The sequence below is a fragment of the Hippocampus zosterae genome, chromosome 13 (genome assembly GCF_025434085.1).
Source record: "Hippocampus zosterae strain Florida chromosome 13, ASM2543408v3, whole genome shotgun sequence".
Lineage (NCBI taxonomy): Eukaryota > Metazoa > Chordata > Actinopteri > Syngnathiformes > Syngnathidae > Hippocampus > Hippocampus zosterae.
In genome coordinates, this window is record NC_067463.1 from 5,982,913 (window position 1) to 6,009,545 (window position 26,633).

The 26,633-nt window shown below is 41.0% G+C and overlaps 1 protein-coding gene across 2 annotated transcripts in view; it reads right to left on the reverse strand.

Annotated features, from left to right (window-relative positions):
• The window catches only part of gstcd (glutathione S-transferase, C-terminal domain containing), a 34,990-nt gene that overhangs the window by 2,849 nt on the left and 5,508 nt on the right, over positions 1–26,633 (reverse strand). For both annotated transcript variants that reach the window (XM_052084481.1, XM_052084480.1), the window contains exons 4-10: positions 22,747–22,840; positions 13,210–13,325; positions 12,946–12,990; positions 12,738–12,866; positions 7,356–7,489; positions 5,312–5,342; positions 3,808–3,877 (exon numbers count right to left, since the gene is read on the reverse strand). In XM_052084481.1, the coding sequence (XP_051940441.1) occupies positions 3,808–3,877; positions 5,312–5,342; positions 7,356–7,489; positions 12,738–12,866; positions 12,946–12,990; positions 13,210–13,325; positions 22,747–22,840 (619 nt within the window). The remainder of the gene's footprint in view (positions 1–3,807; positions 3,878–5,311; positions 5,343–7,355; positions 7,490–12,737; positions 12,867–12,945; positions 12,991–13,209; positions 13,326–22,746; positions 22,841–26,633) is intronic.

A 26,633-nucleotide genomic window follows, 5' to 3' on the forward strand; every position in this document is an offset into this window, starting at 1 on the left:
ACCGGAAGGGAGCCAGCGACCACGAGGGACCCAGTGATGACGGCGAGAGAGCGAGCGACGACAGCGAGGGAACCAACGACGACCGCGAGGGAGCCATCGACGACCGCGTGGGAGCGGGAAATTCACATCCCAAAAACATGGACTTCCAACCCTTTGAAGATATTGACTATAAGCCATTCGATCCCGAGAACAATTTAGACCCAGACAATAACTTCTTCAAGAACAAACAAAGGGTAACAAACTCTGACTATTACCTGGATGAACAATTCAACACTAATATAAAATTGGAAAATGCACTTTCAGTAATACACTTAAACAGTAGAAGTCTTTATAAAGACTTCACAAAAATCAAAGAATACCCGACTAAATTCAATAAATTTAAAATAATTGCCATATCAGAAACTTGGCTTGATGAAGATAAAACAACTGAAATGGAAATAGAAGGTTATGAAATGTTTGCAACTAATAGAGAAAACAAAAAAGGAGGGGGGTTGCAATATATGTAGACAAAGCACTTAAATGCAGTAAAATCGAGAGATTGACAAACACAATAGAAAACCTAATGGAATGTCTAACCATTGGAATACATAATAAAAAGGCATCAAGTATCATCATAAGTTGCATCTGTAGGACACCAGGATCATGTATTGACGCATTCAATAAAAAACTAACAGATATGCTCAGTTACTACGATAAGAAAACACGAATAATATGTGGTGACTTTAACATTGACTTATTAAACCCAAATGGACACAAAAAAACAACTATAGATAACATATTTATAAATAAGATTGCTCATAAAATGGAAAGTGGACTTCTCATTACTGACATAAGTGACCACCTACCTGTTTTTGTAGTTTTTCATAATTATTTTGATAGAAACGCTAAATCAACAACTCGTATAACAGAAATAAGACTAAGAACCCAACGTTCCATCGATGCCTTTAAGCAAGACCTAGAAAAACCGAGGTCTTCTCAAACGAAGACCCAAATACAGCGTTTGAAGTATTTCAGTCTACCATAATCTCCTTATATGATAAACATTTTCCATTAACTAAAGTCTCCAAAAAGTATAAAGACCCAAGTAAGCCATGGATAACGAAAGGCATAGAAAACGCATGTAAAAAGAAAAACAATTTATAAAAATTGTTTTTAAAATTCAGAACTGAAGAAGCAGAAAAAAATATTAGACCTATAAAAATAAACTAGTAAATATTATAAGAACCAGTAAAAGAGATCATTATCATGCACTATTAGAGCAGAATAAAGGTAACACACAAGAAATATGGAAAATACTTAACCAAGTAATCAGAAATAGTCCTTAAAAAATGGATTATCCAGAGTATTTTATCAAAGGCAAAAATACTATTTTGGAAAAAACTGCAGAAATAGCAACTGAATTTAATGAGTATTTTGTCAACATTGGCAGTAGCCGAGCAAAACAAATTCCTGATCCAACAAACTTGTTTGAAATAGATAGATACGTAGAAAAAAACTCCTCCATGATGTTCCTTACTGCTGTAAAACAAGAATTATCAAATATTATAAAAAAAATTTAAAATAAAAAGTCAACTGATTGCTTTAATATTGATATGACAATAATCAAGCAGATTATAGAATATGTAGTAGGACCTTTCACGCACATATGCAACCTGTCATTCAAAGCTGGTATCTTTCCATCAAAAATGAAAATTGCTAAAGTTATTCCAATCTATAAAAGTGGAGAAAGACATCTGTTTACAAATTATAGACCAATATCACTACTACCACAATTTTCAAAAATATTAGAAAAACTATTTTCTCACAGACTTGATAGCTTTATACAAAAGCATGCGCTGTTAAGTGAGAATCAATATGGCTTCAGGGAAAAACGGACCACCTCAATGGCAGTTATGGAGTTTGTGGAAGCAATAGCCACTAATATAGACAACAAAGAATTTACTGTTGGGGTTTTCCTAGATCTAAAAAATGCTTTTAACACAATAGATCACAGTATATTATTGAAAAAACTAGAAAGATATGGCATTAGAGGTGTAGCTTATAAATGAATAAACAGTTATTTAGAAAACAGATATCAGTACGTGCAACTCAACAATAAAAAAACGAATCAACTGAAAATCACTCACGGAGTTCCTCAGGGGTCAGTGCTTGGTCCAAAACTATTAATCTTATATATAAATGATATCTGCAAGGTCTGAAAACTATTTAAATGTGTCCTATTTGCTGATGATACAACTTTCTACTGTTCTGGAATAAATCTGAAACAGCTCCTGACAACCGTAGAAAACGAATTAAACAAATTAAAAAACTGGTTCGACAGAAATAAATTGTCACTTAACCTGAAAAAATCGAAGTTGATTGTTTTTGGCACAAGACCAATCAAACACCAAGCTAAAATTATGGTAAACTCAATTGAAATAGAAAGAGCGTATGAAACCAAGTTTCTCGGATTAGTAATAGACTAAAAACTATGTTGGAAACCACATATCAATAACGTAAAAAGAAAAATAGCCAAGACCGTAGGGATCCTCTACAAAACCAAGGAAGTGCTAAATAGATCTTTGTACACATTATACACTTCATTATTATGACCATATATGACCTACTGTGTGGAAATATGGGGAAAAGCCTGCAAAACAAACACACTTCCAATTCTCAAACTACAAAAAAAAGCAATTTAAATTATTAATAGATCAAAATATACGGAACCCACAAATCCACTATTTATCAAATTAAATACGATGAAATTTTATGACCTGTTGACTTTAAAATCGCCCAATTAATGTACAAAGCACACAATAACCTGCTCTGCCAAAACATTCAGAAGTTTTTCGAAATTCGAGAAAGCAACTATGAATTAAGAGGTACCAACTTATTCAAAAAACTCAAAACAAGAACAAACAAAGAACAAAGCAAAGAAGTGTATCTAACAAAGGTGTTAATCTGTGGAATAATCTCGAAACGGACCTGAAAATGAGTAAATCGCTTGCTGAGTTCAAAAACAAATTCAAAAAAATAGTACAAACAACCTACATCAATCAGTTAAAATGATAAATTCTAAACATTAAATATAATGATAAATCAGAACTAAGTTGATAAATAGAGAAAGGTATTGAAATATCCATTTTGAATACAAGAGGAAATTGACACAAGAGTGCCAGGGTGAGGATGTATATAATCCCGATACAAACCAAAAGTTGTAAAAATATCACGGTTAAGGGTAAAGTATGAGCCTTAATGGAGACTTCTTACTTTTTTCTTTTCTGATTGATATAAAAATGATTTAGTAGATATAAACACATAACGGGGTAGGACTAGATAAGTTTTTTACTTCATCCTACTCCCTTGAACATAGTAACTGTGTTGAATGAAGACTGATTTCTTTCTTTTTACTTTTTTATCTACCTTATTTTCTGTCAAATTATTACTGTATATGTTTTATGTTAAAATGAACAAACAAACAAACAAAAGTTGTAAAATGTAACTATCTGCCAAAATAAGAGTTGTGTGTTGGGGATTACAAAGACAAGAGTTCAGAATAACGTTGAAGGACTTGAGTGATTAGTTGCAGTCAATCATGGCGGCAACAGTAGATGTCAGGGCGTGTAAAACAATCCCTCTCCTCTCTACATGAACAAGTGCTGTACAGTGACACAGGGACAAATCTGACAGCGCTCAAGTGGCAGCTGTTCGCCGCAGCTGCCTCGTGGCATCGGTATCGACCCGTAAAGCGAGGTCACTTGAGTGCATCCCTTTGTGTGAGAGCCAGAGAAAAATTGGTTGGTGTCAACACGTCGTAGGCGGTACCTATGAGTCGCCTCTCAGGAGGAAGCTGGGGAGCAGTTTGGTCGGCAAAGCGGCACAACATCATGTGTTCCTAAAGGGTGGGGAGAAAAAAAAAAGCACACCATTACACCATTACAAGCAAAAAGAACGATATGGTCCAAAAACATGGTGCATCAGATGCAACTGGGCATTTAATCAATGTGGAAGGAATTATGAACAATTCCAAATACCAATCAGTGTTAGGACAAAACCCGTCAGGCATCTGCTAGAAAGCAAAAAAAATAATAATAATTTAAGTCAAGAAAAGCCTACTAGAACTTGGAGTTAGTCAGAGACACTTTAAATTGTGGATTGTGTGCGCTGACTCCTCACAAACATGAGCTTGAATGTGATTGCATAATTCTGAAGATAGCCACATACCCCTTTGAAAAGATATCTTTTTTGTCAACTGACTGACAGACGTGAGCCGTAACGATGGTGGAACACTTTTTAAAATGATTTATCTTGAACTGTCTTTTTTTTTAATCTGACAAAAAAATTGAACAGGGGCACACAGACGACACCCTGAACTGGTCGCCGGTCAGTCGGAGGGCACATACAGTATATAGACAGACAACCATTCACATCCACAGACACACCGATGTCACTGATTTGGAACGATCCCCACGCCGCCCGTAAACAAGTCAGGCGACTGTACCACGACACCATCAGCGACTCCGAAAGTGTTTCATTTCAGTTTAATTTTAATCTGCCTTATTTTTATTTTAGTTAATTTTTGATCATTTCTCGTGTGCAACATAAAAAAACAAAGCAGATCGCGGTAAGCCTTGTGTCACAAAAACCTCAACAAAAATATTATTTTAAAATCAAGCACCCACAAATCAAATACAGGTAAAGCTGTATATATGAAGTGCAATCAATCACTGTGTTGCCCTGAAACCGCTTCTCAAGTTAGATGCATCTCAACCCCAACCTTAACTACCGCCAGTAAGGTCTCACCTCCCATCCCGCGTTTGCCAACTTGCCGACTTCAAAAGCAGATTTTTGGCATGAATTCCTGCGTAAAAGATAGCAGCCCAAAAAACAACCTTGGTCCTTGCAATGCATCGTCAAAAACGATGTCATTTCTCATTACCGCAGGCCTTGGCCTGCTAATTAACGTTCTAGCTCGGCAGCAAGTTTCAGCAGCAAAAATATGTCTCTGTACAGCGCTTGCAAGTCAGAGGCAGTCCCGCGTTGCGACACGAGGGTGCCGTGGACAGCACCTGCGCCGACGTCTTTTCCACAAATTAGTGCCCCGAGGCGCTGACAGGGCCTATTCATCATCGTGTGAATGGCGGCCTCGCTCCGTACAGAGAGAGCCAGCCTCGCTGGTGCTGGAGCTTCATTCATTTTGGGCAGGAGTATAACATTATTGAGGCCGAAAAGTAGCTGGGCAGGGTGTAGTTAATATTCGACTCCAGTGAAAGTGAATGACAGATGCAACGGCGGGGGAGGGGAAACATCACTCCATCATAACACCTACCTTGTAAATAAGCGCTTCCTGGAACTTTTTGCTGCAAGAAACCAGAGGAAGTTGCATGGGTTAGTGCACTGATTGTTTGAAGTGGTAAGTGTGTTTTCATATAAGGGATGCGCCAAAAGTTATAGGTTGAAATCAAAGTACATTTTCTGTTTTTGGATGAAAATGGACAAAAAGTGCATTTTTTGGTAATTGGTGGCAAAATGAGCCCAATATTCTCCCACGGCGCAGGCCGGCCATTGGCCCGGGGGCAAGAAGGCTGCCGGGCTGCCGGGAACCACCTTTCCAGGGTGCCATGACAGCGTGCGCGTCACCTGGAAGGAACCAAAAGCTTGCAAGTCAGCTACGTTCACGCCGCAGGGTATGATGCCCGACTGGGAGTCTTTTTTTTTCCAATTAAAATGGACCTATCCCTATCGTCATTCACATTAGAAAAATGAAATTAGACTTGTAATGTGAGCGCAATGCGAGTGCAAGCGTGGCCATAAGTGGAGGTCTAAATTGTGACTCATTTGACCAGCACCACGATATATTTATCAGTTCTAACGCATCTTCATCTCCCTGCGAACTCTTCTTCTCTTCGGAACGCCATTGCTATTTAGGCCTGACTATTTTGTAGGAATTTAAACTTGCCGCATGCTTAATTTACGCTGTGTGACACAAGTCATATTTTTGTTTTGAGCTCAAGTGGTGCAATTTGGACATGTGTGGTGGTAGCATTAAATTAAAAAAATTTGAGTAATTGACATGGCTGCATTTAAAAAAATTGTCCATATTAATTAATGTCAACCACAACAGCATGCTCATCAAAGAGTTGAATATATTTTAAAACTCTTCTTGAAATTAAAGTGTTTTACAGATTAGATGTTGTTTTTTTTAAATGCACCAAATTTGCAAATAGTTGACTTTTTCGATGAACAGCTGCGACAGGTTGCATAGAAAAACTAAACCGAGAATATTCAAAGAACTTTGATAACACGCAGTATTACTTGGTGTGCCCGGAAGTAGATTCTTTTCCCATCAAGACTCAACAAGCTATTGTCGAATCGACCTTGATGTCACCGAGTGTTAAAATATTTACAACGGTGTCCAGCTAAACAACACGTGGACGCATTTAAAAAAAAACAAACAACAAAAAAAAGCAACTGTCTAATCTGAACTACAGTGGAAGCGTTAACAAATACATTGGCAACATTAAAACATTTGTTTCAATTATAAAAAATAAGCTAAATATTAGGAGGTTACAATTGTTTGCTGTGAATCAATGAAGTCACCCAGGACATACAAAAGGCTTTGTATTATATTTTCCTTTTGGATTGTCACTGACGAGGATTGACACTAAGTTATTTATGTGAAATTTAGGGGGGTGTGCAGGCGGGTTGTGTGTTGTGTCAGTGTAAACACTTGGGACTGATTAGGACCAGACGTCTGCCCCTCCACCCTATCCACACCCGGCCCCTCAGGGGGGAAATAACAGTTTGCGAGGGTTCCGCGCGCTTGCAGCTAATTAAAAACGAGTACCGTTCGTGTTAAGCGGAACGTCTTCAAATTAACACCAAAGTCGAAGGACCTTCAGACAGATCATTAAAAAAAAATGTGTGCGTGTGAAGTGGCTGGAATGTTTCCACCTGCAGAATACCGAGAAGAGATACCGGAAGGTGACCTTAGGGTAAGAAAACAATCGCCCCCACCCCGTCCCACCCAAAAAAAAAAACATGGATAAAAAAAATATATGGATAAAAGTGAGATTGAGTCAGGCGGTGTATTCTGTTTTTTTTTTCTTTTTTTTTTAACTTTATTTAGATGGCTTCTTTCACATGATAGCTCATAAAACTCAGGGACTGAAAACCTTGAGTAAGGGTGCTAACTTTTTCTTCCTAAAAGATGATATTTAGGCGGTGTGAGGAAAAAGACCGAAGGTAATAATTTTTTTGTTGAAAATTTTGCTTTTAGCAGCAGTTGTGCAAAATCTAGCTTCTACAACCGAGGTTCCACTTCAACTGCAATTGTTTACGACCAAAACTAGCACTTTACAGGAGACACAAACCTGCGCGGGAAGGTGAACTTTACAGCGTTCTGGATGAAGCCGTAGCAACAGGGGCTGATGACGAACGCGGCGCCTGCCTTGATGCAGTGTTCCATCACCATGTCTGTCGCCACGCCGCACGCGTGGAGTGCGACCTGCCGCAAACGCCAAAAAAAAAAAAAAAGGGGTTCATTTTGGGATATGGACGAGAAAATGCATGCTCGTCTTCTGGCATAGATTAAAGCTGATATGTCTAATTGTGTTTAGTGTAATTTACCCAGATGCAAGACAGTACACCCCAGAAAAATTATATGAATATTTTTGTCAACCACAAGCAATTGCGACTTGGCTCTGCATCAGGAGTCGCATTTGACAAAAGCTTGTTTTTTCCTCCAGGTGGTCCTTTTGCGCATTCACTCGAGAAAACCTGTGATTATCAAAAGACTCCATGCTTCCTGCACTGAAATTAGCCCCATCCCACTCACACGGCCACGAAAAAAAGCTTCCAAGAATGTGTCAGTCGGCGTCCGGGAGTCTGAAAATGACTGGAAGTTGTCTTGACAGCAATGCCAAGGAGTGCAAATTTAGAGCCAGTGAGGAAACAAACAGACAGCGCAATCACCAGGAGCATGCCGGCAAAGTCAAGATTCAGCCAACCAATTTCATGCACAAATCGCACAAAATTCACACAAGCGGGAATTTTCCTGTCCAAAATTGAGGCGGAGGTGATACCATTCTGACAATCTGCACGAGTGCATATTTATCGTTCTCCTCACTGCCACAAACAAAAAGATTTATTTGCATGTTATTCATTGTTTGCTTTTTCTGAAATGCTAGTTCGCTAAAAAACAAAAACACGTGAGCCGAGTTCTATATCAAACAGTAGAATAAAGACACATTACAAACTATTTCCTCAGGTTTTTCTTTTTACAAACAGTTCTGATGCAGTCCTTTGCCTCGAGGTCCGATGGCCACTTTGCAGCAGCTGTTGTGCAAGTGCCCAGATTTGAAAAACATATCATGATTTGCAAATGCGTTTCCTCTTTGGCCAGGAGGGCACGACATTCATGATTTCCAAAACCAATTTGAAATGGGAACTCATCAGACCACAGCACACGTTTCCACTTTTTCCGCCAAGTGACGGCACTCGTCAAGTCTATTGTCGGTTGAAGGAAAATTATTGCAACATAACAAACCAACTAAAGTAAGTTTGGCTAAATAACAAGTAGTGGGTAACTTGTGTGGAATATTAAAATCTAGCCTTTGACAGGAGTACAATACAATATTAATATACCATATAAGGTTTAATTAAACAAAGGCACTGTTGTGTGATGGTCCGTTCATTGAAGTAGAAAAAAGCTCGGGCAAACGAGCGAGCTGCAACTACAAATGTGTGGAGGTACAAATATTCTTACGAGGCACTTAAAAAAAAAAACACCCACTTTATTGCCCACTGAGTAGACCGAGTGGAGAATAAAAGCCACAGTATTTCAAATGGAAGCAAGAAAATGGTGAATGTTCCGGGCTGAGCAACGACACTTGAAGGTCTCCATCGTGACCAATGACCAAAAAACAGCAGATGGTCGAAATAAATTGGCACTATAAAGAGGATTGCGTGGGAATACAAAACATCCATCTATGACAATGGGGGGAATTTAAAAAGTTCAATACAGTTTCAAATGACCCACCCCAAAAAGTTCAACGGAATTTTATAAATGTGTGTGTGGATACCTCATTCGGGTCCTCTACCAGAGGCCAGGAAGTTTGAGGGTTCTGCGCAGTATCCTTGCTGTTCCCAGCACTGCACATTTCTGGACTGAGATGTCCGATGTTGTTCCCGGGATATGTTGCAACCACTCATCTAGTTTGGGGGTCACTGCCCCGAGTGCTCCGACCACCACAGGCACGACTGTCACCTTTACCTTCCAGGCTCTCTCCAGCTCCTCTCTGAGCCCTTGGTATTTCTCGAGTTTCTCATGTTCCGTCTTCCTGATGTTTCCATCACTTGGGACCGCTACATCCACTACAACGGCTTTCCTCTGCCCTTTATCTATGATCACGATATCTGGTTGGTTCGCCATTACCATATATATATATATATATATATATATACAGAGAGAGAGAGAGAGAGAGAGAGAGAGAGAGAGAGAGAGAGAGAGAGAGAGAGAGAGAGAGAGAGAGAGAGAGAGAGAGAGAGAGAGAGAGAGAGAGAGATAGATAGATAGATAGATAGATAGATAGATAGATAGATAGATAGATAGATAGATAGATAGATAGATAGATAGATAGATAGATAGATAGATAGATAGATAGATAGATATAGGTTTCTCACTACTATATCATGTCTAATTGAAGCTCATATTACCTCAACATAGGTCCTTGCCACAAAGATGCCACAATATGTTTTTTATTGCTTTTGCATCTACAAGTAATCAGGATTATCTGTGAATTTCATTTGTGACTACGTGACATTTACCAGAAGCTAACGTCGTAAGCCGTCACTAATGTGCGTTTGCAACACTGCAGCTCTGCTTACCCTCGGGGCTTGACTATGATTGTGCTCACTGGGCGGTATTATGATGGAAATTAGATTATAATGTTCTGGATTATTGGAGGAGGCATTTTAACAAAGCTTTCCAGTAGTTGTTCAATTTTAAGCTTGATGGGTGGGTAGGCACGCCAAAGAACAAGCAGTATAAAAAAAAATATATATATATATATATATATATATATATATATGTATATATATATATAATCATTCATTCATTCATCCATCTTCCGTACCGCTTGATCCTCACTAGGGTCGCGGGGGGTGCTGGAGCCCATCCCAGCCGTCTCCGGGCAGTAGGCGGGGGACACCCTGAATCGGTTGCCAGCCAATCGCAGGGCACACCTAGACGAACAACCATCCACGCTCACACTCACACCTAGGGAGTGTTCAATCAGACTGCCATGCATATTTTTGGAATGTGGGAGGAAACCGGAGCACCCGGAGAAAACCCACGCAGGCCCGGGGAGAACATGCAAACTCCACACAGGGAGGCCGGAGCTGGAATCGAACCCGGTACTTCTGCACTGTGAAGCCGACGTGCTAACCACTGGATTACCGGGCCGCCCTATATATATATGTGTATATATATAGGGCGGCCCGGTAGTCAATTTATATATAAATTATACACACACATACAGTATATATACATATATTATTTGATGTTCCTTTTACGAAAAACATCTGTTTCAAAACGCTTTTACATGTTTGGCCCTGGATTATCTTTTGTTTCCATGATTTATATAGCTATTATAATTTACAAATTTTAACAAATGGAATGGATTCGCCTCGACCTTCCGCCTTACTTTCGAGGCGCAACGTATTGTAAAATTAAAATGACACAAAAAGGCAGAAACGTATGTAAGTATATTGCACACGTGTGCTTTTTCAGCCGTCAAACCCGGCACACGCGGCTAAAGGCCTCACGTTTTATATTTATGCGCTGGGCCGCAGATCTTTCCGCCGAACAATTGCACACTTGCAGAGCTGCAGTCTTGGCAGCAACGTCGCTATGGAAAACGTGTCTGTGGTGAACGCAGATGCAAGACAAATGACGGCCAGCTTGCCTGCATCCAAGCTGATATGTCTGGCAAGCATATTTACTCCTGCCACACTTACAAAACAGTTTGCTCCACTGACACTAAAACAGTTTGCTGTCCAGTGATTTGGAAGTAGTTCCGGCTGGCTTTGGGTGAGATGTGACGGACGCTATGAATTGGATGCCTGTCAGGCACATAACCTATGGACAGCACACTAAAAACCAGAGTCGCAGTTTTTTTTAGGATTTGCGACATGCTGACCAAAAACTTGGGAATAACTTGGCTTGGGACTTGGTATCTAAGTGACTCGAGTTGACAATTAAGATTGTTCAAAAATGAGATGCGTCCGTCATTTTAGTTCGAATGAATTGTTTTTAAATCTCAACATTAAAACTGTAATGAAGGTCAGTTTAGCCTTGGAGTGGAAAGAGTTATTGATATTTCAAAAGGGAGAACATAAAAAATAAAAATAAAAAAAAGCACAATGATTCTACGATACGTTACACCGGACAGTGCTTCAGCCTTCATTTCTCGAGCCAAGCCGCCTCTCATCTCTTTAATAACAGTGGCGCGCCGTGCTTGACAGAAGAGGCAAGCTCTAAAAGGCTCGCAATTAAAGAGCCACTTCAGGAAATGAAAAGCTCAAACAAGAGCGTTCAAACAAGAATGATCAATGGATGGCATTTTCACACCTAACAGTGGAAAAATACATCTTCAGCAAAGTGATGTGCGGCAATTCGTCTCATGCATTGATACTTAGATGCTTTGCATAATTATAATGACACTCAGTTGAGCAGGGACCTCCGCCAAGGACGAACAATCCTTATTTGGATCAGACCCAAATTGTACTGCTTCACTGATACCCACCTCCTTTGCATATTGCTGCACTGTCATTAAGATTCATGTATTATTCAATGAGAAGTTAAAAGCGGATCTATTCTGTAATGTTAACAAAAGGGTCTTTTTTTTTTGCTTCCCAACTTGCCTGAGGAATGTTCATTTGATACAACAGTAGTGCTTATAAGTAATAAGCAGATTTTGTGGATTCCTCCATGTCTGTTTGGCAGAAACTTAGCTCGCTAGCAGCCAAACAAACAATCCAATAGACTGATTGACCAAACAACCAGCCACCTTCTGTGGGTGGGTAGGTAGGTAGAGTAAGTGAATGACTGACTGCCTTTTACGGAATCATATGTGCCTATTTGCTAGCAACCTAGCGAGCTAGCAGTCAACCAAGGTACTAACTGGCCGACAAAGTAACTACGGTAACTAACTAACTAACTAACTAAAGTAAGTTTGGCTAGAGAACAAGTAGTGGGTAACTTGTGTGGAATATTGTTTGCTAGCACCTGAGTTCCGTAGAGGCCGAACAAAAAGGTGAACTAACTAATTAACTAACTAGCTCACTCACTCAATCAGTCACTTACTCACACAATGCAACATAAAATGTGGTGAACACACATTAAGTACCGTAGTTCAAGACTTGAGTATATAATGGTTTGGACAAAAAAAGTGCTAACTTTACATATGATTGACATCTTGAATTTTTGAACATCTTCTGTGCTAAGGGATTCAATCTTGACCTTGCAATGCGTCTTAAGATCCTCTACCCATGAATGCTAAGCAATTTAGCTCAATATAATTCAGCAAATCACAACATTTCAGAACAACATGACATCCATTCATTCATTTTCTGAACTGCTGAAGAAAAACATAACATAAAAAATGAAATATTAGTATAAGAAGCATTGACTTGTCATAAAAAAATCATTGTCTAATTTTTTTTGTTTTAAATTGAAAAAGATGTATACTCACCCCAATTTGGAAGGGTCCGGTGAAATAATCTAAATTCGCCTGAATGAAGCCAATGTTTTGTAGACCGAGTTCTACACTGCGACTGTGTGCCCTGATCAGAGATTCTTCCTTGTTTTCGATGAGAATGACCTGTAACGAAAATCGATGCTTTGGTCAATATTTGCTGGCCGCTCACTGTTCCCTATACACAAAGCGTATGTAACGTTACCTGACAAAGTGGGAGGGTGTGAGCCAGAACGATGCCCACGTGGCCCTGACGGCACAAAGGAGGTGAAGAGACAGGAGTTATGTATAGTAATACCTTTAAATTGTATTTCTGGCCCTCAAGTGACGATTTGTTCTGAGCAAATACACTGCATCAGCAGACCAACAACCAACAACAGAAGGTAATCACACAGAATAGAAAAGTGGAGTTTTTGCTCTTAACAAAGATAAGGTTAGATCGACATTAAAAAAATAAAATAAAAATTACCGTTCCACTGCAGAAGTCCACCACAGTGTATCCTGGTTTGGCTAGCTGCGTCACCATGGCAACTAAATTATTCAGCTGTTGCCTCTTCCTGACTGTGCGGATGTTTGACATTTTCCCTGCAAGAGAGCACAAAAGGCCAATAACTTGATGATCACCGATGCTAAACAGGGTAAATCCAAAATGGGGAGGTGGGGGGGCAAGGGGGGGTAATCAATTATTTAATTTCATGGACACTATTGGCCAGAAATGTGACCATTTGAACTCTGTTGCTAACCAAAACAGCAGCACGGAGACATGTAAAAAGTGTCCCGATTGAATTAAAAGTGCCGATTTGTACCACATGTTGTAAACGGACTACTTCAATGATGCGGAAACAATGAGCATTGCAGAAAATGATGGGATGTGGTCACTCCAAGATGTTATTACACAAAAGGCCATCAGAAATATGGAGCCACGGCGACCCGCTGGGTCCAGTGGTTATCACGCCGACCTCACAGTGCAGAGGTACCGGGTTTAATTCCAGTTCCAGCCTCCATGTGTGGAGTTTGCATGATCTCCCCGGGCCTGCGTGGGTTTTCTCCGGGTACTCTGGTTTCCTCCCTCATTCCAAAAACATGCATGGCAGGCTGATTTAAGTCTCCAAATTGTCCCTAAGTGTGAGTGTGAGTGCGAATGGTTGTTCGTTTCTGTGTGCCCTGCGATTGGCTGGCAACCGGTTCAGGGCGTCCCCGCGCCTACTGCCCGAAGACAGCTGGGATAGGCTCCAGCACCCCCTATGACCTTTGTGAGGATAAGCGGATCGGAGAATGGATGGATCGAAATATGGAGCCGGTTAGAAATCTATTATTGTCAAATACTTTAAAAATTAATCTTTCTGATAATCTTACCTTTGCTGACACCGACTGGAAGAGAAATCAATGCTCAAATATGATCAATTACTGATGTGTGTGGGCTTTGAAGACAGAAGTGAGGAAGAGTTATAGTTAACATTTAGTTAAGCCGCACAAAATGTAGGGACGGATCTCCGTCTTAGCTCGAAGTTCCCCTATACTGAATTTATTTTATTTTTGTAAAACCGAGGATGTGTGCACTAGTCCTTTGTAAAACCTTCTAAATGTGATAAAACAAAACCAGAAATCCTTTTCTGTGCTTACTTTACACAACAAGGCGGGAAAACTCACAGAGATGTGCGGGTACATTCTCTTTGCCAGCGACAAGTACGGCACTTTCATTAGGGGTCGTTAGAACAACAACACAAGACTCGCTTGACGAATTCTTGAAGAAAATAAAAAAACATGCGGGGGAGGCTTTCTGAATCCCTGCGAACCGGCTGCTTTTGCTGGCGACACGAGACGCATGAGCCGGAGAAAAATGATCATTAGGTTCAATCACAAGTAACAAAAGAGGAGGAAGACGAATAAAAGCGCACTCTGAGTATCAGCGTTGCAATTGAATATTTTACGCAGTCTAATGTCAGGCTAATGTATTTACCGCCAACAGCATGACAGTAATTAACATCATGATAGCTGCTGGAAGATTTTCAAATGTTCCTCTGTATCAAATGATGTCATCGCCCCTCAACGTGACCCAGGAGTTTTCTCATGAAAGCATTTTCTTCCCTGAATTTCCTCCACAGGCTGCTTTAAACCGAAAAGCACATACGGTTGATGACCAAGCACCGTTTGATTTCCAAGAAGCTTCCCTGACGCATTTTTCGCAAAGACTGTTCATGATTTGGGAAGAGGGAGGGGCAGAGGAGGGTCCATTAGCCCTGGCTCGAGCTGCTGGCACTAAACCCTGAGTGCCTCCATTAGCCTCTGATTCCACGGGACTGGCCGAGGTTTTATCGTCGTGTTCCATCACCAGATTAGAATGTAAACAGCTTGGAGAAGCAAGAGCCTCTCCGGCACGAGCCCTGCGGGATAGGACAGCTCCTGTCTCTCTCCCATGGGAAATGTTGGTGTTAGCATAAGGAGGGCTGCGTGAAGATCGAAGATTAGGGCCGCGCTCAAGTTGTATTCGCGGCATTTTCGATGGCACTGGTTTAGTTTGGTGCTCGTTCTGGGAGAAAGGAAAATATTGTGTCCTACCTGAATTCTGTGATTTGCAAAGACGGAACTAAAAAAAAAAAAATGGTATCCTGTACACGCATGTGCGAAGTCATTATTTATCATACCATGCACAGTCAGGGTTTGATGAAATAAAATTCTCAATTACACAGAACCTTGCCTGCCCAATCCGATCAATTGTTGCCGACACCATTTTGTATACTGAGATAGAAGGCTCATTTATTCAAATCCTATCAAGAGAGCACAATGATAGCACATGTTTCTTTTTCACAATTCTAAATGTTACTTCTTACTCAGCTTGGTTCCTGTTTGTATTATAATGGCGCTAGGCAAGATTGGTTGGTACGTGTGCATTTTATTTCAGGAAACTCTGACTGTGGAAGCTATGATAAACAATGACTTCCTGCCAAAGTGATTTGCGATGGTGCCTAAGTAATGATTTTGAGTCACATTGATTGTTTTTGATTTTGCATCCAGATCAGATGTGATCCCTCACCCCCTTTAAATATGTAATGAGCATCAATGCATTGTGGCAGAGTTCCAAGGGATCTAAGATGGTAGGAAAGTCACAGGTATCAAAATCTGCCTCTCGGTGTGTGGGTGGCCATGGCATGTATCCCCGATCAGGACGTATATGCCCTACTACCAAACAACAAAAATAAAAGTAAACCAAAACATACATACATAGATCACCCCCCAAAAAAGGTCTAAAATTCTCAAACGATTACCAAAATGGCCTACAGAACAGTAGAGGCCGCAGACTGGTGGCTGGGGACCACTGCTGTAGGACATGGAGTTAAACCGTAATATAGGTTTATAAGCTTCCAGGGGAGCCCCCACAACGTGCAGAAGTTTCACATTTTGCTGCCACAGAGGAAAAATGCTCTTTACAAGTATTTCGACAAAGCTGTCACCTGTACAGTGCTAAGAAATATGTCTGTGATGAAAAAAGATGATGTTTGGCGAGGCTTTTTAAAAGTTGCAACACTAGCAATTTGGGAAATCGTGTCTCAGTCACCATTACAAATCTTTATCTGTAATGGTGAATAAAGATTTGTAATGGTGACTGAAAACACTAAAGCTCCAAAGAATTTGCCTGCAAAAAGCAAGCTCTGGTGAATATTGTCCAGAAACAATCCCCCAAAGCCTCAGAAATACTCAACGCTGTAGCGCAGAGCACTTAAATAAAAATAATCCAGTTGGTTAGTTTGAAAGGAGAAGAGGTCACTTCTTTGAGAAAGCTTCAATAGTGGAAGGGCCGGAAAGTTTGCTTTCACTAAAACTGTCAGTGACATTTTTGTTTTTTGGCGTACTCGCGAAATGACACGATGACAGCAAAAATTGGACGCTAATAAAGTCAAACCAAAGTGGGGAAAAACTCCTTGGCGCGCATCCTTCAGCGGCTGAGGAATGTCTGTCAAAACATGACCAGACAGAGCTGCGGGCAAGAGCTTGGCTCGTGCAGGTTGCAGCGTGTACCTCGCTTGTCTTTGTAGCTTGGCCTCAAAAAACGTATAAAACTGTGTCATGTCCATTTAGCTCCGCCAAATTAATTCAATTGTTGGCAGAACTACCTATTAGTATTACCTCAGACGAAATTTGAAACTGAAATTGGGTTTGGGTGTCTGTTCTACTTATCCGGGCATCAATTTTGTCAGCTGAGCTGAGGTGGGCGGTATAGCTGGTGTACCAAACGCACAGATCCGCACATCGAGTGACAAAGGGTGAGTTTGGAAATGTGGTCTGAGTGCGCTCGGAATCACCTCGACTGTTCTCAAACTCGGAGCGTTGTTGAAATGTGCCGTTCGTTTATTCGGAGCGCACCCAAGCTTGTTACGACGATTCAAAATTTCAACGGCAGTCACACGACGTGGCAACGTCACAAATGATGCACAAAATGTATGGAAGATTTAACGCAGGCGAAAATTTAATTTCAGGGTTAGAAGTGGACAAGACACAGCCACTACACAATAAAGATACTGCATAAAGAGTGCACAAACAATACTTGACCATATTTACACTGTATTATGTCTCATATTCGTCTTAAGTCACATTTACCGTCAACAACAAAAATATTGGAATTGGCCATTCTGCTCCAATATGACCACGCTATGCGAAAAAAAAAGGACCGTTCCAATAGTCAGCTGAAATGACTTGACACTGACTTGATGTTTAATATACGACTAGATATCTATTGGGAAATATAAGTTTGAAGCAGTGACTCCATTTTTGGCCCATGTTGTGCTCTCAAGCACTGCTCTGTCGCAGCAGATGAGGACAAAAGGGTCCAACGTATCCAACACATTTGATGGGCAAAATAAAATTGAAGCATCATAAACGACACAACTCTGATATGAACACATCTTTGGCCCCACCATTGTACACAACAGTTCTTGATGACTCTGTGAGTCTCGTCTCGTTGCTGCTACGCCGCAATCCAAAGAATCCCTGGTTTCCACAACTGAACCTCTGAATGGATCGGCCCTCATCATGTCGAGTGTGACTTACAATACGCAATGACACACTCAATATGGCTCTGATATAATTGCTTTAGCGCTGCATGGGTGATGTGCACTTAGCTAGCAAATGAGGCATTAATCAGGGGCTTACTAATTAGCTACAATCATTATGTGTGTCATATGGACGATTAAACGAGCAATGGCATTCAAATTGATGATGTCCCGAACCTGTGTTACTCTCCCGCGATGATACCGAGCGAGTATGTCTGTTTCCATATAACAGCATGAGAAAAAAAATGCTTGAACTGTGACCGTTGTGGCAATTGATTCAAAGATGAAGAAATAGTCAAATAAATGTGCAAGCAATTCTAAACACAAAGCTCAAGAAAGTGAATGTCCTGGAACGGCACCAGTGCCGATCATCAACACTTGTTGACAAAATGTATGCCTACAAATGCCTTTCGCTTGGAAAAATAAACTACAGTGGTACTTCTACTTGTTGAATTTATTGGTTCTGAAGAAATTTCTTAACTAGATAATTTTGCAAGTAGAAACGCATTTTCCATGTAAATGGCCTAATCCGTTCCAAGTGACCCAAAAATTCAGGCATAAATGTTTTATAAAGCATGTAACAAATACATGTTATAATTAGATTATTGCACAATAACTGAGAGTTGTGCAGAAAGTTAAAAAAAGAATAGAGTAAAGAATAAACACGACAATCATTTAACTCCATCCTCATCGTTTTTTGCCCTCTTTAGTTCATGTTTTCTCTCAGAAGTGTGTTTTCCCGGGCTTTTTGTAAAGAAGTGATCCAATGACGTTTGTTTTTGTCAGCTTTTAACAATCCTTGGAAAATGCCCAAGACAAACATCAGCATAGTGAGCGATCACCCGACTGGTGAACACTTTTTCTGGGTGATTCACATTCACGTAAAACTATTGGGCGAATGACGAGGACACTGCTAGACACATATCTATTTATCGATCTACACCCATAGACACATTCGGTAGAAGTCCCTCTTAGCCAATGGGACTCCAGGATGATACTCGGTAATAGCCAATGGGAGAGCAGCTAATATGTTGCATTCAGGAAACTGCGAGTAGCAGCCCATACTGTATTTCTACCTTTTGTATCGTGACATTTCTTTAATAACAGAAGGCAATATTTTCCTGTTGAGGTATTCCATAACTTGAAAATGTCGGATGAAGAGACGTTCCTAAGAAGAGGCATGATTGAACAATGGAAAGAAGAATCGGACCTCGTGATCCTTAGCGAGAAACAAGTCTCACCACGTGGGAAGATATTTCAATACACAGTGACAAAGTACTGGTTTGATGCTCCGATGACAGTAATTTGTAGCATGCCCCTCGGGAATCACAACAGAAAAGTCAATGATAATCTGAGGGAAATTCATAAAACTCAACTCGGATGAAATGCAGTCATTATCAAAGCGCCAGTTCCAACGGTGACGTGCCTGTGGGGAAATCACGGCTGTTACTTTCAGACGGAGCTATTAATAACTGATGAACGGCCAAACGCTCTCGAACCATTCATATTCACATTCCCAAGATGGTATGAAACACATCGGGCCAGAGTGCCTGGATTTACTAAATGAGATGGATTTTGAGGTTTCTGTCGTGGCTTCCAGTTCTCCCTTGCAAGGTGATAACGAATCAATCTCTGTCTGTGTGCATGCGCCTTCTCGATTTCCCCCATCAATCGACCTTCGACTCCCAAAAGAGCTGACCAGTTAGTCAGACCATATTATTTGCCACAATATTAGAAAACATAGATGAATAGTGGTTTCATATTTGGGCAGCACGATGAACTAGTGGTTTCGTATGTCTGACCTAAAGGTAATAAAGTTTTTTTTAAATAAAAAAGATTCATATTCAGTGTATAAATATATATTATACATACAGTATATAGATATATTCATTCATTTTCCGATCCACTTTATCCTCACAAGGGTCACGGGTGGTGCTGAAGCCCATCCCAGCCATCTTTGGGCAGTAGGCGGGGGGGGAGACACCCTGAACCGGTTGCCAGCCAATCGCAGGGCACACACAGACGAACATCCATCCACGCTCACACCTAGGGACAATTTTGAGTGTTCAATCAGACTGCCATGAATGTTTTTGGTTACCCAGAGAAAACTTACGCATGCCCGGAGAGAACATGCAAACTCCACACAGGGAGGCTGGAGCTGGAATTGAACCCGGTACCTCTGCACTGTGAGGTCGAAGCGCTAACCACTGGACCGCCCAGCAGGCCAACGTGATGGACTCTTAACAGGCATGCTAGCGCAACCGTCGGCGCACTTTGCGACTGCCCGAGATGCTATGTATTACTGCTATGGACTACCCGGTGATAACTATTAAGTTGTTGATTAATTGCCATCTTCCGGCATTCAAACACAATTGCTGCAATTCTAGTAGTCTACGTTGCACTGCCAATGAACCGTGTCGTTGTACAACACATTACAATCTTCAGCTTCCACATTTCTCTGATTAAAATCTGACAACTGAGGGACCCGGACAAACAGCGACGGCTCTGCCTGCTCAACTTCAGTCATGCTGCTGGAAGCAAAAAAAGACAAGGGAATTCAACGTCCTCTTCCAAAAACAAGCCCGGAGGACGCGAAAGCAGCATGACTCAACGATGACAAATATGCAGTTTCTTCATCAGCCTCGTCTGGGTTTTTTTGGGCCCTGCCCTCACCGCTGGCCTTGTTAATCTTGATAATGCTTGCCTCTTGTCAGACTATCTGAGCCTCATGTCCTCGACCGCTGTCACTGCATCGTTCTTGCCCGTGTTGGCTATATCTGCGCTGTATGCACTGGCGCCTCGATGAACACTACATCAACCGACACCCCCTCCCACCCAGTGCGTTTCACAAAACAAGCTTCTACACAGGAGCATTAACCACACACAAGACTACGAACATTGGACAGTGAACCTATTTGTTGCCCTTTTGTTCACACGCAGGTTTTTGTTTGTTTCTTTTTTTTTTTTACAAAACTGCAAAACTTTCCAAAAATCCTCTTCCAGTGTGTGTTGCAGAAAATAACAAATAAAGCTGGTGAGGTGGAGCTTATCCCACTTGATATTAGGCGAGAAATGTGGTACACTCTGGGCTGGTTGTCAGTCAATTACAGAGTACATATAGTTTAAGAGCTATTCACTTTGAGGACAGCTTCAAGTGTTCAATGAACCAAAGATGCACGTTTTGAGAATGCGAGAGGAAGCTGGGGGAAAAAATAATAATTCGAGCTGCCTGAATAGAGATGAATGCAAACATGAAAGGATGCACATTGAGGAATTTTAATGGCTTCCACAATACACTGAGGGCCTGACAAAGAGGCAACATGGAGTGGTTATTTATCTCCCAACCTGAATGTTGTGGTTTCGATCTTGAACATCTGTAAAAATGTCCAAGACCATGCCGAAGTGTCCTTGAGTATGACACCGATAAATTGCTCCTGATGCTGGTTCAACACTTGGCAAATGAGGAGAAAGTGCACTGGTATAAGTAAAAGTACATTTCCAATTTTTTTTTTGTGTGTACAGAGATTGTTTTTCTTCAAAACTCGGCGTTGTAAAAAGTTTGAATATCAGACAAGAGCCAAGATTGATTTGTATTTTCAGCAAGGGGAAAAGGCGAGCTTGTAAACAAAGACAGTTCGTATACGAACATGTGCATGGATCAAAAAAACAAAAACAAAACACTAATACATTAACTAAATAGATGCTTTTAAACATTACAAAATAGCTCAGCTTCGAAGTATTACAGCCATCAAACTGCGTGAGCACAATGAAGATTTGATCACCCTTTTTTAGGGGGCGGGGGGGGAGGGGGCACTATAAACCACATCGATTGCTGATGTAAACACTAAAATGAAAGCGGTAAATCAGCATTTTCTCCTCCAACCTTATTGTAATCTGGCACCGCGGACGAGAATATATTCATACATTTAACTGCCCTCATGAAAGAAAGAAACGAATGAAACTTCTTCAAGGAGGCGCTTTTGTGCTAGATTGGTTGTTCAGGTGTAAATAGAGGAAATGATGCTGCAATTGTGCTGAGCGTGTGTGTGGCCGCTTCGGTACAGCTATAGGGGGATCTGGAACAGAAAACCCACGCAACGGGGTTCAGGGCAAATTGGCTCCCTTTTGTCTCCAGTTTAATTACGTGGTGCTAAAAACTGTAAGGCTGCACAGGGAGATGTTAATAGGGCTGCTATTATTGAAAGGGATTAATAGGCAACAAGTGGCTGAAGAACAAAAAAACACGGCAAAGTAGCGTGTTGCAGGATTTGAGGGTAAAACTTGGAATTTATACACCAGGTTGTATTTTCTGTTCAGTTGTAGGAAGCACGTGGTGGTTGGAAACGTGGCATGACATGGTCACTGCATACTGAGAATGACGTATTTCATCACTATGTGGTGTGGTCCCTCAATTTAGTTGAATTTGTTCCATGACCAAGCTCCCAAGTCAAGTTACTGCTATACCGAAAACATTTTCCCTATTGGAATGAACCTAAAAGCCAATAATCCTTTTATCAAGCCAAAAAGTGAGTATTACACTTGCCTGCCAGCAGTCCAGACCCGTCTCCCAATTGAAACGTGCGGTGCATTATAAAGTCAAAATTACGGCCCCCGGACTGTTGAGGAACTGAAGGTATACATGGAACAAGAATGGGAAAGAATTCCACCTACAAAGCTTCAACAATTAGTATCCTTAGTTCCAAAAAGCTTAGAGTGTCGTTGAAAAGGAAAGGTGATGTAACACAGTGGTAAACATGTTTTTGTGGAAACCGTTGCAAGCATCAACTTCAAAATGAGTGAATAGTAGCCCAAAAAAAAAATCAGTTTGAACAATAAATATCTTGTCTTTGCAATTTATTCAATTGAATATAGATTTTAATGGATTTACAAATAATCCCATTGTGTTTTAATTTTTAGAACAGAGGTGTTGGGGGTTAAGCGCTTCGACTTTTGAGTACCTTCCGTGGGGTTCATGGCATCTGGTAAGCGGTCCCATGGGAGTGTCCATTCCGGGCAAGGATGATGAGCAAAGGCCGCCTCAATGCCATTTTCCTTTGGCGACAAAAAAAAAAAAACCTGTTACCAAGGAAAGCTCGAAGCTTGACTACCCCCAAGAGGAACTATGCTTCTTTCATAAAAATGGGATGATAAAATATTTACTTTATTGTGTTCTACCTGTGCTTGTTGTGCATGTTTGGTGGGGACGCTAGCAATTTTGTTTCGTTAGCTTCGGTCCTTTTTTATTTGTATTAAACTACGCATTTCACTTGACTTGAGTTGGAAAATCCGAACAGCACTATTCAGTTTTTTTTATTATGTTATTATATCTGAAGGTCCCTGAAAGAAAGTGGAAGCTCACAACACTGTAACGTGATGTAACCAGATGCCAATGTGCATCTCGAATTAAAGATCTTGCTCACCTTACTGGCCCTGCACTACCATTTGTTTTCGATGAATTGCAACATGGCGTCTACTTCAATGAAGGTGACAAATACAGTAAAACGTAAGGGCGAATTCAGTCGCTAAACACCATTCTGAATTGAAAAACATTCAAGGTTCGCGGTTGCATTATTTTCAGAAAAGAGCCACCCAAGCATTGCTCCATTTTCGACCACTTCACTTGTTCAGGGCCGCAGGTAAGATGGAGCCGATCCAATCAGAATTTTGACGAGAGAAGCTAAATACACCGCAGAGTGGTCGGCAATTGTTCAAGGAGAGCATACCACCATTCATGCTCCACATTTGCAAGGTCATGCAAGTAGGAACTAAGATTCCGACAGATCTTTTTGATTGTGGTGCAGGCGAGCTGCAGCCCAATGAGGCTAGCGTTGGGCAAACTGCTCACCACGCTAGTCGGCAGCCAATCACGGGTCAAAGATTGGCTGTCCCATTCAGTTACTCTGCGGCGACTGAACCCAACACAGAAGTCAAGCGAGAAAGTCACTTTTCAATAATGACTTTAACTCTTGAGCACCGTTGACGTCAGAAATCGGCAACAGAAATCCGAACGTGGAACGCCAGCGACGGAAACTGACGTCAACCACGATTTATTACGGGAACGGCCGGACAGAAGTGTTAAAGCTTTTGATCGATCAACGTGCTTGTCACGATAGATCTACCACAAAAAGTGAAAAGGTGACGGAGATTGTTGAAATTGAGAAGTAGAAGAGATGAAGTGCTGACGGCTTTCGTCATGCCAGTGTAGTCGTCGCTAACCAGGTCAAATACTGACGGTTGCCCGTTTTTGCTGACGACCGACAGAAACACGTCGCGCCGGTCTCGTGTATTTTGTATCGCCCGGTGCCTGTGTCAAACCATCTACTGGTGGTCGGGTTTCTAACATTGACTCTTTACTGTCGAGTAACTTTAAGGCAGTTGTACTTTGCAAAAGTCACATCGCACTTTAGCTTCTTTTAATTAAGCATGAGATAATCCCATCCTCTCTCTATTTGGCACTCGTTTTTCCTGGCTCGTGCTTATTTACTGAAGTAACGGTAAGCGTGGAAAAATAAATCACCGTAAAAATACCCACAATACAGTGAATAGTCCAACAATGTGTATCTGTTGACAAAAAAGAAATACATAAAATAAAAAACATGAAAGAGCGAAGCCGCAAAAAAGTGAAGCGACCTTTCGCTGCATTTGAACTAAACTCCTTGGGGGAACGGTATCTTGACATCATGTGATTCATTTGCAAAACATCGGCGCGATTAAGTCACTGAATTAAAAATACCGGTAACTTCAATCGCGGCGGGCGTAATTCAAAACAGAGCTCGATTCCTACATTTGGAGAGTTGGCTGGCAGTTTTGTTTTCGTTTGGATGGCTGCCCGTTGACTGCATTTGGCACCTATCGTCAGGGGTGTGTTAAATGAGGTGAGCAAGAGGTTATTAGGCATTTATCGAGAAACCAGAGGATCTCCGGTTAGCGTCAGTAAGTATCGTGTCGTCTGCGCGCCCTCGTGTACATATGCCGCAGAACACACACAACAGGGGACTCATTCACACTCACATGACAACAAACACATGCACATTCAGGTTGACTTTTGCTCTTTGAATCCAATTAGTTTTAATTGGTTTTTAGAGCAGGTTTGTTACTTTTCATTTGTTTTTATGTTGGGGAAAATGCTTCATTTCAGTTTTTTTTTTAAATATACAGGATAACGTATTTGAGGTTTTATCATACAGTATGGTGTATTCGTTAAGTACAAGATCAAAACAAAAAGTTCACAAAGTTTCTGCGATAAAGTAAACTACAATTCCCAAATGACCGTTTGACCATGGCTCTTCTGTACGGATGTACAGCAATACCCCAAAACAAATCAAATAAGAATAAAACTCAAAAATGTTTTCTGTTTGCCATTAGATATTTTTAATTTCATTTACTTTTTTTCTAAAAGAATTGTCGTTTTCATTTTATTGAATAGATATGGGGGCAAGGAGGGGGGGTTCCCCCACCATTTTTGTTTCATTTCACACGCACTCTTTCGCATTACTCAATGATTCACTCAATCTCTCTCTCACACACACACACACACAGACACACACACATACAGGACACGATCAAACAAGACTATCAATTATGTAATTGATTTTTTTTCCAGCTTTTTTTTTCCTGATTATGATTCAGTTACTGGGTTGGTTTCCCAAAAGTAGAAGCAGATGTTTGCAAACGTTCTATGCTGATTACACGCAAAGATAATTGGTCTGCTTTCAGGGAGGATGATAGAAATCTGAGAAGAATTTGCTGAGAAGATGAAATTCTGTGAATTTGGACAGTTTTAAGTGACACAATATCTCTGAACGACCAATCGATTCTCTCGTTCACACAGACAGCGGCAGACACACAGCGGCACGGGCGCGTGCACGCAGGCAGCTATGACAGCACAACAGCTGCAGAGATGACAGTTGTGGCGCGGAGCCATCCACATAATCCCTCGCGTCGCGGGTTTAGAATGGCGGCCATTGTAAGGGCGCATACCTCGCAGTGGGAATGTTTGGTTTCAAGATTTCGTGTCAAATGTCCAATTAACTCTAATCCGGCGTCGCGTAAAAAGATACACAACCTCAAGCACCCAACTCTGTCCTCCTTGTCATGCCACTTATCAAGTTACATACTCGTCAGGAAGTGGCCCCGCAAAAAGTCACGTCTAAATGTATAAGGCTTTTTTTGGTGTATTTCCTACTTGTCCCGAGCACCAAAAAAAAAAAGTCTGAGTCTTGTTTGTTGGTTTATCCGTGAGCAAGATGACACAACCATGGAAAACAGTAACAATGGATCGTTTGATGGTTCCTTTCTAAGAATGTGTAAGTTAATTGTGGATATGACAGCAACAGTAGATTTTCCTGTTACGGTCCACGTCACGGGAATGTCCTGATTTTTCCAAGTCAGATGGGCTTAGTTCTCCCTTGGCAAAATACAATATACAGCAGATGTACTGGACTTCAGCTCCTTTCTCTGCTCCTCAGTACGGCACTAATATTAGTCATTCTTCACAGAAGATAAAGTTAAAGTGTGGGTATTGTTATATGGGCTTACGCCAAATGTTGCAGCAACGTTTGTGTTTAGATATCCGATGCTTAAAGGGTAACAACACCGCTGCGTAAGATAGACGCTAATTGTTAGCCCGGGTGCTTATGGAGTTTGCCTTTGTATTTTAGCATCAAGGTACTGTGGCGGAAACCATGTGGCTGATTTAACCCTATCATGCACCCTGTAACCTGATAACATGATAAACTGTCCACTGTACTAACCGCTCCCCCTAAGTGTTAAATGTGTAAATTCTCCTTGTGTTATGTTTACTTTGACTACTAACCGTCGTCTGAGATTGGCAATAAACAGCTTG